Source organism: Ascidiella aspersa, chromosome 4 (assembly GCF_963924565.1).
Source record: "Ascidiella aspersa chromosome 4, kaAscAspe10.2, whole genome shotgun sequence".
Lineage (NCBI taxonomy): Eukaryota > Metazoa > Chordata > Ascidiacea > Phlebobranchia > Ascidiidae > Ascidiella > Ascidiella aspersa.
This window is the reverse complement of record NC_139450.1, coordinates 33,793,198-33,805,923: the sequence shown is the minus strand read 5'-3', so window position 1 is coordinate 33,805,923 and position 12,726 is coordinate 33,793,198. Positions and strand designations below refer to the sequence as shown.

Here is a 12,726-nt window from a genome sequence, read left to right as displayed (position 1 = left end):
GGATTGATTTGAACTTTTAACAATAGGCTACTACCTGCAACTTATAATGACCTAGTTCAGGGGCGGGCCGGATCCGCCCGCCAATGTAATTCATCCGGCCCACCGCCTCTTTGGCAAACTGTTCCAGAGTCCATTTCAAATACTTTTAGACTATTTTAACTACGTAAATGCGAAAAAAATTGAATGGTCTTTCTACGGCCGATTTGTTTACGTTTTGATGCTGTCTTTTCAACTATATCAGCCCTTCTTTACCGTTGCGCCGTGGAAGAATGACAAGTGCGTCGTAGACAAACGGGCAAATATTTTTTAACTTTTTTATATTTTACTTTCGGCAATGTAATAAAAAAACTTGCAAGAAATGCCGGTATAACAAAAAATATTGACCCCGCTTCGCTCTCCAGGCTTCCGGACATAAAAGGTTAATAAACACTGAACTACATTAACTATTAAGGTTATCGCGTTCCCTCATAGTAGTTTTATTACACTTTTCATTTGTAGTATGGATGACCCCGTGTGAACTCAAATTTTAAACCAAAGAAACGCTTTTTTTTGCGCTTCGTGCCAACACTTCACTGCCTCCTTAAATGTAATTAAACACATTTATAAGTGAAAAAAATATCCGAGGCCCGCCTGATTAAAAGTTGTTCTAACATTTTAATAACAAAATTTGTAGTTAATATTTTGTGCGGCCCGCACAGACCTTTCTGAGTTTGGTTTTGGCCCGTGACTAAAAGAAGGTTGCCGACCCCTTGCATCAAAAGAAACGAAACTATAGCTCGCATTGAAAGAAACGAACCTATAGCTCGCATTGAAAGAAACTAAACTATAGCTCGCATCAAAAGAAACGAACCTATAGCTCGCATTGAAAGAAACGAACCTATAGCTCGCATCAAAAGAAACGAACCTATAGCTCGCATTGAAAGAAACGAACCTATAGCTTGCATTGAAAGAAACGAACCTATAGCTCGCATTGAAAAAAACGAATCTATAGCTCGCATCAAAAGAAACGAACCTATAGCTCGCATTGAAAGAAACGAAACTATAGCTCGCATCAAAAGAAACGAACCTATAGCTCGCATTGAAAGAAACGAACCTATAGCTCGCATTGAAAGAAACGAACCTATAGCTCGCATTGAAAGAAACGAACCTATAGCTCGCATTGAAAGAAACGAACCTATAGCTCGCATTGAAAGAAACGAACCTATAGCTCGCATTGAAAGAAACGAACCTATAGCTCGCATTGAAAGAAACGAAACTATAGCTCGCATTGAAAGAAACGAACCTATAGCTCGCATTGAAAGAAACGAACCTATAGCTCGCATTGAAAGAAACGAACCTATAGCTCGCATTGAAAGAAACGAATCTATAGCTCGCATCAAAAGAAACGAACCTATAGCTCGCATTGAAAGAAACGAACCTATAGCTCGCATTGAAAGAAACGAACCTATAGCTCGCATTAAAAGAAACGAACCTATAGCTCGCATTGAAAGAAACGAACCTATAGCTCGCATCAAAAGAAACTAAACTATAGCTCGCATTGAAAGAAACGAAACTATAGCTCGCATTGAAAGAAACGAACCTATAGCTCGCATTGAAAGAAACGAACCTATAGCTCGCATTGAAAGAAACGAAACTATAGCTCGCATCAAAAGAAACGAACCTATAGCTCGCATTGAAAGAAACGAACCTATAGCTCGCATCAAAAGAAACTAAACTATAGCTCGCATTGAAAGAAACGAAACTATAGCTCGCATTGAAAGAAACGAACCTATAGCTCGCATTGAAAGAAACGAACCTATAGCTCGCACCATAGCTCGCATTGAAAGAAACGAACCTATAGCTCGCATCAAAAGAAACGAAACTATAGCTCGCATCAAAAGAAACGAACCTATAGCTCGCATTGAAAGAAACGAACCTATAGCTCGCATTGAAAGAAACGAAACTATAGCTCGCATCAAAAGAAACGAACCTATAGCTCGCATTGAAAGAAACGAACCTATAGCTCGCATCAAAAGAAACTAAACTATAGCTTGCATGGAAAGAAACGAACCTATAGCTCGCATCAAAAGAAACTAAACTATAGCTTGCATGGAAAGAAACGAACCTATAGCTCGCATTGAAAGAAACGAACCTATAGCTCGCATTGAAAGAGACGAAACTATAGCTCGCATCAAAAGAAACGAACCTATAGCTCGCATTGAAAGAAACGAACCTATAGCTCGCATCAAAAGAAACTAAACTATAGCTTGCATTGAAAGAAACGAACCTATAGCTCGCATCAAAAGAAACGAACCTATAGCTCGCATTGAAAGAAACGAAACTATAGCTCGCATCAAAAGAAACGAACCTATAGCTCGCATTGAAAGAAACGAACCTATAGCTCGCATTGAAAGAAACGAACCTATAGCTCGCATTGAAAGAAACGAACCTATAGCTCGCATTGAAAGAAACGAAACTATAGCTCGCATCAAAAGAAACGAACCTATAGCTCGCATTGAAAGAAACGAACCTATAGCTCGCATCAAAAGAAACTAAACTATAGCTTGCATGGAAAGAAACGAACCTATAGCTCGCATTGAAAGAAACGAACCTGTAGCTCGCTTTGAAAGAAACGAACCTATAGCTCGCATCAAAAGAAACGAACCTATAGCTCGCATTGAAAGAAACGAACTTTTAGCTCGCATCAAAAGAAACTAAACTATAGGTTGCATTGAAAGAAACAAACCTGTAGCTTGCATTGAAAGAAACTAAACTATAGCTCGCTTTGAAAGAAACGAAACTATAGCTCGCATCGAAAGAAACGAAACTATAGCTCGCATTGAAAGAAACGAACCTATAGCTCGCATTAAAAGAAACGAAACTATAGCTCGCTTTGAAAGAAACGAACCTGTAGCTTGCATTGAAAGAAACTAAACTATAGCTCGCTTTGAAAGAAACGAAACTATAGCTCGCATCGAAAGAAACGAAACTATAGCTTGCATTGAAAGAAACGAAACTATAGCTCGAATTGAAACGGACGAGTTTCTGCTCAGGACCTCAAGTTGCGAAAAATTATTACACAATATTCTCAATTCTAATCCCAAGTTTATCAGTGACTAAGACAGCACTATAAAAACGCTCGTCTAACAGAATTCTGAGGTATATGTGTGTAATACGAGCTAGCAAAATTGTCGGCGCTGGTCTACAATCCTACCACAACGCACATTTTTATTTAAGTTAGGGTGCGGGTTAGCATTTGGGTTAATAAAATAAATATAATAATGCTTGACCCACCCACACCCAAACGCTAACCCTTACCCTAACTCAAACATTGTACGACAATTTAGTAATTGTTTGAACGCTGTGGTAGGATTCTAGACCAGTGACGAATAATCTTCTAAAAAAAGTAATAAAGTAACTATGCGGCTACCGCTTACACCAGTCTTAGCAGCTACTCTAGCTGGCTGCCATCAAAACGTTCAAAAAAACACTTATGATGCAATAATCCAGGTTGCCACATGAAATGCTTATGATGCAATGTTTCAGTCAAGATTGAATTGAAAATACTTGAAAAATGAAACAAAAAAGTTAGTTTGCGCAGGATTGAATCACCATAGAGCGACCCCCCGTTTTTTTGACCCTACGACTTGAGAACCACTTTACTTATTTTCTTCCGCAAACCGATACTATGGGCAAAACTACGACAATCCTTTGAGTATGAGCAATATCTCAACAAAAAATTTATATCATTTAACGTGCAAAAATTGAAATAAAAAACCCAATTTTATTGAAAAAATATTTAGTAAAAAATCCTAATTTTAAACCATGCCTTTACCCATAGTCAAGTCATTACAACTCTGGATCAGTAGGCCTAAGTTTGCTTTAGCATCGGCAAGTTTATTTATCTTCGATTCTTAATAATTCTACTTTGGATCGCAAATTATGTATTGTACAAATTATTTTGGTAACTGATCGGCGCCGATACCACCTAGTTTCAGAAACACGCACACATGATGTTTAAATCACGGTTTATTAATTGTTTTAATAAACAAATTCGTTTATATAGATATATGTGCATGCTCCGGTATCAGGCATAAATTTGACGTAATTTGTAAAACGACGTTCCCATTTTGCCTTGTGTAATACTTCTTTGCATTATTCAAAGGACACAATAATGGAAAACGGAATAGACAGCATTGTTCTCGGTATGACGTCACAATCGGCTGAGGGAGCTGATCGGTTCGTGGTCGAAGATTTGTACGGTGAGTGTAATTGTCGGGGGGTTTGGGTATTATGCAAAAATGAGTTGGCATATACTGACTTTCAACTGCGATTTAAACACCTGTGCCAGCTAGTGAACAGCTTGAAGAAAATCCGGAAAGGATTTGCAATAATACATCAAGAAATAAGTGATTTAAAAACGAATAATTTTTATTTTTGCAGTAAAAATTAAAATTTAACGAAATCAAGAAGTTTTTTTGTTAAGTTTACAGGATCAGACTCAAAGTTTTAGTTAGTTGTACATAGTAACATTTTAACAGGGTTTTAATTATTGGGCACACAGTCACTGATTTTAAAAAAAAATTTCAAATCCATTTTTCTTTTAGACTTAACTTACCGTCCCTAAGGTGAACTGTACAATATTAAACGTTTCTTAAGTTTATTTCAATATTTTGCTTCTCTAGACTTTACTTACGGTCCCTGGAGTGAACTGTACTATATTAAAAGTTTTTTGCAGTTTGCCTCAATACTTTATTCCCTCAGACTTCACGTACGGTCCCCTGAAGCGAACTCGTCTCGACCTTGAAGCGGTAACAATACAGCGAGGTAGGGACGCGGGTGTGGCAAGCTACAACCAAGCAAGGGTAGCTTACGGCTTCAAGCCCATCAAGAACTTCACCGAGCTTAACCCGGACCTAGATCAAACGGTAAGTGTTGATCGGTCGGACAAGCTTGTTGTTTCAAGGGGTTTAAAATATGGGGGATTCGGGTTTCTGCATTGATTTTCCATTGAAAAGCGACGTTTCAAGTTTTACGGGCGCACTAAAAGGACATTTTTTCTACTTTTTTTTCCGCTTTATAAAATGGATAAAAACAAATATCTCAATGTTTCTTCCTAGCTTAAACTTATGTTTTTTATATAGATGTTGCACACTAACAATATTGCGTAAGCTACATATAGGCGTTTTTTGTCAATACCTTTCTCAAACAAACGCCATAACACTGTCAAGTTTTCTAAAATCTGTGACTAGACTCTACAAAATAAATAGAACCAAGCAGGGCGGATTTAAAATTTGGGGATTAGGGAGGTCTTATTTTTTGGGCAATAAAAAAAAAATTCTGAGATTACCCCCTAAAGTTGCATTACAAATTAAGTTCCCCACCAGACAGTTAGTTTATAGGTGTTACTTTCAATACAAAAGGTACATTACAAAAATGTTATCGACTCGCATTTTTATTGTTTAAGTTGCCGAAACTTTTTTATTTTTTAAACACCATGGGAAGGACAATTGGATTCCTTGTCTTACTTCAAACCCTGTTGGTTCCATTATGGCTTCGCAAAGCGTTTTTTTGTTATTTTTGCTAAACAACCTACAACTCTACGGTTTCTTGCAACCATTTTGCACACCTGGGCTCCAGTTACAGCGTTTTTCGTTGCTTAGCTGTTATAAATCTACCACTATTGGATAGTTAAACTAGTAGAAATGTGTGCATTTAATAAAGGCAAAAATTATCCACTTGATAATCGACATTAGACACTCTTCCATTTATATTTAGGCTATATGGACATTTCAGTAAAATACTAAAAAATTTCAGTCGGGTGCCGAAAATCTATTTATTATTTTTGGGGGATGCCACTGCCCTAAAGTATTATTACATTCATTCAGGTCATCAACAATTTGCGCGAGCTCTATCATAACGACGTGGACAGGTTGGACTTGTACGTTGGAGGAATCATGGAGAAAAGAGTCAACCTCTTCGGGGAACTTTTCACCAAAGTCATCTCGGATCAGTTCGAAAGAACAAGGAGAAGTGATCGAATGTGGTTCGAGAACCTCGAAAACAAGTAAGAACAATCGCTTCCATTGTGTGCGAACAAAGGCTTTTCGGCTATTTGAATAAAACACTTGTGTCTTAACAATATATTATTTAAGGCATTGACTGTGGACATCTTAAGTCATCAAACACTTATATCTTCTTAATGTAGGCTATCTTTAATAATTGTAACTGTTAAAAGTATATTTTATGGTAATTTCCAACATTAGCGAACGCCTTTATTCTTTTACTAAAATTTGATACAATTTTGCTAAAACAATAAAAAAGGGTTTAACACCAAATGAAATTACTAAAGCACTATAGTTGCCTATTTTCGTGTACATGCTTCTTCTGGTATATTTCCTCATAAAACCGACTAAAGCTCTTTTCCATTTTTTAAAGGAAAGCATGTTGTTACAGCACCCATATATTTAACACCCCCAACCCCAGTTTTTTCACGAACTGATGTAACTTCGATTAAAACCCGCACAACATTTGTCGCCAGGCTCTTCACAGCGGAAGAAGTCGCCAGAATAAACGCGATGAGGTTCGGCGATATTATCGAGGCGGTGACCGATATAAGATTCGGTGCGAATCAGTCAAGCGTGTTCGCTGTGGCAGGTAAACCTATACACATTAAAATCGCAAGTGTTTGTTAAATCCGTATCTTTCATCTAACCTTTAAGTCAAACCAATTTTGTTGGTCAAATCTTAAAGTAGTGAAATGGCATCTAAGTTTGATCAAAAACAATAACAATTTTCAGGTGAATATTTAGACCTTTGAATATGCAAATCAAAGGTTTAAAGACTTTATGTAAGCCTGCTAATGCAGTACCAGTACGATATAAAAACACATTAAAACGTTGCATCTTTATCCTGAGACTTCATGTATTTGTCAACTTAACCGATACATTAATTGCCATTTTTAAACTCCTTTCTTACAAAAACTAAACCCACAGTTGTTTTTTCAGGATCAAAATGCCCGAACATTCCAGTTTCTGCTTCGAACTTTACGAAGCCTTGCACTTCCAATCGTGGAATAGACTTCTTCGAAGGATATTGGGGAAAACTGGTCGGGATTGTCATTCTGCTGCTGCTATTTCCGACAGGTGGGGAAATGACCTTAAACTAAACTTACTATTCATTCATTTTAGTCTGCTCGTTCCACCACCCAATGTCCATACAAAGCAACAATTCACTGGTTAGTTTATTGTATTTACAATTATACGTTCAGGCGTAAATTTTGTAAATAAATCTGTAATTTTCTTCTCCATATGTGAAATAGAGAGGTGCATTGATACAGAATGAAATGCCAACAGTGTTCCCGCTCATTTTTTACCATGTTCGCAATACTTTGGGCACCTGCGCACATGGTAAAAATTTAGAGGGAACACTGGTTGAGACAATAGTTTCTAGTTTTTAACAAATTGAATATAAAATAATGTTTCTGCTTGTTCAAGGTCGAAACACTATCAAAGCCCTTGAAGAAATTTGAAACATTATGAGAAACTTTTCGCAAAAAACACCAAATGTACTTTTTGCTTATTTTTCTACCGTGTTACTTCGACGTCTCAATACAGCTGACTGAGTTTGTTCTCGACTAGCTATTTTTACCAAAACTGAACACAATAGTTTTTAATTATACCATTCTCCTCTTAACTGTGTTATAACTCCTCTCCAGTAATTTACTTCGTGATGTGTACAACTTAACGACGCTTAAAGTGGGAATTTCTACACAATAATTAACCGAAGTTTTATTTTCATGTAGTTACTTACTTCGTGATGTGCATGATTGCGTGGAAGCGTCAGCGCGACACAATCAACCTCAAGAAGCAAATGATGGAGAATATCACCACTAGGAGGCGTAAGAAGACGGTGGAGCACAAAGAGGGGGAGGGGGAGAAAATATTTCAAGGTGAGCTTCAACCAACAGCAACACTAACCTCGCTAAACTTAACGTGAGGAACCCGTAGGTAAACGCAGGAAGGGGTTAGCGATTTTTGAGGAAACGTTAAAATGAAATATGTGAAAATAACCAACTAAAAATCGAATTTCCTTCGACTTGTGCAATTCAGTTATTAACCAACAGTGTAATAGTGACATGGGATAAAAAAGCGTATAAAAGGTAACGATCATTTTTGAGGAATCTTATAAATTTGATAAATATTCAATGCACATTGATAATTTTTTTTCATAAATCTGGTACAAAAAATCTTGTAATAAACTCCACAACCAATTATTTGCAGCTTATGAAATCGAAGGCAAAACCAAGTCCAGACGTGTCCTGGTTATCTTGGACAACTCTTGCATAAGATTGCTCAGCCAGGGTTCCACACCACTCCGAAGAGTTTGCGTTTCACAGTTTAAGGTAAAGTTTGATCAACGAAACTGTGTTTGATTGCTGCCAGGTATTGCGTCAATTATAAAAAGTTGATAGCACGAATAACATTCAAATGTTGTTGTTTTTTCGCTTCGTTTTGCCGCCTTGTTCCCATTGTCTGTATTTTTTGGCTGTAAAATACCTTTCTGGCAAGCTACAAGTTTATTGCTCCAAAGACGATTATCCGAATCGGTAATCTAAACGTTGGCGCTCCTATTAAATGAATATCACACAAACCCGACAGTTGGAGGGGAAGCGCATTTTTAAACAACCATCAGATTATAGAAAAACAAGTTTCCAAATTACCGTCACCTTTTAATTTGGTACAATAAAGAATTATTATGGTATAGCTGTAGCAGGGGCGGGTAACTTCTCCAGTCGGCAAGCCGGATGTGGTAAAATTAAGTACTTGGCGGGCCGTTTTCCTGAATCGATACATTAATCATGTATTTAGAAGGAAATAAATGGTATTTTGTTGTACTCTTTAAACACGGCAACATTTTCATTGCACAGCAAACATAGTGATTTTTTTACCGAATTGAGTGAAAAAGAATTTGGGCATCCAATCCTTTAATTTTGTGACACTCCTCGTCAACTTTACGTTCCTGGCACAATCCATGGCAAAAAATTTATTGTAGATTCTAAATCTAATTTTAACGCAAAACAAAGAATCTAAAAACACTAAAGACCAACCAACAGTCACTATTATTGGACGTTGCGGCAGACTATGGCCGCGCCCGCGGGCCAAATTATCATGTAAGACCGGAAACTGTCTTCGGGCCGGCGCTTGCGTTATAGGCTCACACGCCTTTCAACAATATAAATTTTACATATCCTTTCAAACACGATTTCACATTGGCAAGAATAGGAGTGACAAATTTTCCCCTTTTCTTCAGAAATCCTACATCTTCGTTTCAAGAAACAAAAAACGCGATCTTCTTGTGATTCGGATTCCAAAAGAATACGACATTGTGCTGAGATTTGATACTTCTGAAGAAAGGTAAAAGTGCGTTTTATACGGCAAAAAATCCTCTCACCAGTTAATAGTTAGTATAGCCTACGGGCTTGCAAGCTTTGTCAAGTTGAATACATGAAGATCAAACTTAAATAATTTACATGAATAATTATTTTTCAACCAAATCGTGCTTTTTCTCTTCATTTTTTTTGGTCTAAACTCCTATAATAATAAACCAGATAACCGCTTTATTTGGCAGAGATGACATGACAGAGCATTTGAAGAAGTTCATGACGAACAATGCGATCCAGGTGGAGGTTTTTGAGATGGACGAGGGAGCTCTAAGTGAGGAAGCGGTCACTCAGGAAGTGAGGAGAAGTTTACTGGAGTCCTTCTTCAGAAGAGTCTTCTCAGAGGTAAGATTTTGAAGTGTATAGGAATCAATAGAGCCTGGTTAAATAGAAGGAAATGGTAAGGAAATGGTAAAGATGAAATGCCAAAGGAAGTTTTAAAAGTACACGTTAAGCCAAAGCATTAATACACTTCCACATATCAAGTTCGGTTGTGAGAGAAACTCAACATGGCTCCTGATTAGCTTAGTTGGCCCTAGACTTAATGTTTTATTAACCCTTTTTGTGTCAATTGGCAAATGTATTACGCTGCAAAATAATGGTATATAGGAAAATCCACAAGAATACACAGGAACTCTAGTGATATCCGCCCAAGGTTAAGTTGATTTTAAAGCGGTTCGGAAAAATTCCAAGCGATAGAAACCGCCACAAAATGAGAACTAACAATAAAAGCATAAAGGAGTTTTCAAAGATAACATAATGATATGCAGAAGAGTCTTCTCAGAGGTCGAATTTAAATGGAGGCGGTTGTGGAGTTTATTAAAGATTGTCTGTATGTTAAATACCGCAAAGTCAGTAGCAGAGGCGGATACAACAGGAGCACGTGGCCATGCCCCCTCTAAACTACATTTATTGCCTATTTTACAACGTAAATAAAAACTATTTCCCCGCAATTTTCGATTACGTTTCTAAAAAAGTATATTATATTTCACCTTTTTTAAATCCACGGTCGTGCCGATAAAATAACACAGTTATTTTGTAATCCAGGTTCTTAATTTGGAAGAAGAAGAAACAGATAAAATCAAGTCGAAGAAACAACGACATAAAACCATGGAGATCGCTGATTGTGAACTGACACAGGTGAATTAAAAAAAAGTATTTGTTAATCTAGCAGGACAAAGTTATATTTTGATTATTATTATTATTGTCATGGAGTGTTCACGTGGTTCTCCTGCGAGAGGTTGCCCGCGGCCCCTGAGCCGCGTGCTCTAGTCACGTGTTTTGTAATCATTGCTTGTGTTGTACGTTAATTGTATCGCAATGTAAATTACGCGACTACTCGCCTATAAATGCTCGTGCCCTTCTTGTGTTATTTCCATTCGAATTAAACCAGTTACTTACTTGGACTCTGTTTACTATTCTTGCAAGGCAAACAAAGGTTAGAAACACAACAGAGTTTTGGCGACGAGGATATTGGATTCAAGGTCTTCTGAACGAGGTATTTACGCAGTTTGACTTTTCCAACTACTTTTGTTTGCGCAATGGAAGAAATATTGAAGCTCATGCAAGCACAGTTACAGCAACAAGCACAACGCCAGGATGAACAATCCAAACGCCACGAAGAACAGTCAAGACGCCACGAAGAACAAATGCATGTAATGATGGCTCTAGTGGAAAAGGCTGGGTTACCGCAAGCAGCTACGTCATCCGCAGCAGTACCAAGTTTCAATCCATTTGATTCTACGTCTGAGTTATGGAATGATTATTGGTCGAGGTTCAGCACGTTTATCAAAGCACACGCGGTCCCAAGCGAACGAAAGGCTCAGGTTTTCTTAACAAACCAAACTCCTACAACTTACAAGCTGTTATCAAACTTGGCACTTCAGGGCAGCCCGTCCAAAAGTGTTAATGATCTATCTATTAGCGACATTGAGGGTTTTATGAAGAACCAGTTTGACCCAAAGCGATTCGTCATTCGGGAACGGTTCAAGTTTTGGAGTAATATGCAACGGAAGCCTGGTGAGACTGTTCAAGAATTGGCTGCACGCATTCGTCTTGAGGCAGCCACTTGCGACTTTTCGGCAATCAGAGACCCGTTGGACGAGGCACTTCGCACACGCTTGATTTGCTCGATCGGCAATGAGGCTGTTCTCAAGGCACTTTTCAAAATTAAGGCTGATGAGCTCAGTTTTGCGCGAGCCATCGAAGTTTCCATTCAAACGGAGGATGCTGCTAAAGTTGCGAAGGAAACTGTATATGGAAACCGAGGCTCTGTTCAAAAGGTACGCGAAGCAGCGAAGCCAAGTCCGTCTCCGTATACTAAAGTTTCAAAGGACGCCGCAAGTTATGCTTCGAGGGACAGTAAAGCCAAGTCGAACATGTGTTGCTATCGCTGTGGCAAGTCTGGACATTTTGCTTCCACATGTCGTCACCGAAGTTCAACTTGCAAGTTTTGCAGACGTATCGGTCATTTGGAAGTAGCTTGTCGAAAGAAACTGGCGTCAACAAAACCTTTAAGCATGGTTCATACGGTGAAGCCTATTTCAAGCATTGGGAGGTCAACTCCGAAGCTGGACGTCAATATTTACGTTTTAGACAAGATTTGTTGCTTGGAGCTTGATACTGCTACTACCGGAAACTTCTTATCTGTTGATACATGGAAGCGAATTGGCAGTCCAACGCTGGAGACGCCTACTTACCGTTTCAATTCGGCGACAGAACATTCAGTGCCACTAATCGGTATTTTTCAGGCAGAAGCAGCATATGATGAAACCAAGTGTACGCTAGAGTTCCACGTATCTAAGATACCGAACCTTGATTTACTTGGGAGAAATGCTATTCAGTCTCTAAAAATATCAGTGGACAAATTGATATTTACCGATGTTGTTCCCGTACGTACTTTATCTATCGATACTCAACCTGATATTCAGTTACAAACGGATTGCCGGAAACTTTGTAGTCAATTTCCGGACCTGTTCAAAGAAGAGTTAGGTTGTCTAAAGGACTTTGAATTAGAGGTACAATTCAAATCCGCGACGAAGCCTGTGTTTTGTAAAGCTCGCTCAGTTCCGTTTGCTCTTCAGCAAGACGTGGGGCAAGCATATGATGTTGGCATCACTAAAGGAATCTGGACTCCAGCGAAGTTCAACGACTGGGGTACGCCTGTGGTACCCATACGCAAAACTCCGCTTCCAGGGAAATCCAAAGGTCGATTGCGCGTGTGTGGTGACTATTCGGTGACGGTAAACCCGCAACTGGCCACGCACCGCCACCCTTTGCCGCTTCCAGAAGATTTGTTACGCAAG

At 38.5% G+C, this 12,726-nt stretch overlaps 1 protein-coding gene across 1 annotated transcript in view; it reads left to right on the top strand.

Annotated features, from left to right (window-relative positions):
* The window catches only part of LOC146157617 (dual oxidase 2-like), a 49,792-nt gene that overhangs the window by 20,584 nt on the left and 16,482 nt on the right, over positions 1 to 12,726 (top strand). Inside the window, exons 10-19 of the mRNA XM_083387774.1 lie at positions 4,145 to 4,241; positions 4,744 to 4,907; positions 5,868 to 6,046; positions 6,521 to 6,636; positions 6,987 to 7,124; positions 7,784 to 7,930; positions 8,262 to 8,383; positions 9,292 to 9,395; positions 9,610 to 9,766; positions 10,469 to 10,561. Of these exons, the coding sequence (XP_083243900.1) occupies positions 4,145 to 4,241; positions 4,744 to 4,907; positions 5,868 to 6,046; positions 6,521 to 6,636; positions 6,987 to 7,124; positions 7,784 to 7,930; positions 8,262 to 8,383; positions 9,292 to 9,395; positions 9,610 to 9,766; positions 10,469 to 10,561 (1,317 nt within the window). The remainder of the gene's footprint in view (positions 1 to 4,144; positions 4,242 to 4,743; positions 4,908 to 5,867; positions 6,047 to 6,520; positions 6,637 to 6,986; positions 7,125 to 7,783; positions 7,931 to 8,261; positions 8,384 to 9,291; positions 9,396 to 9,609; positions 9,767 to 10,468; positions 10,562 to 12,726) is intronic.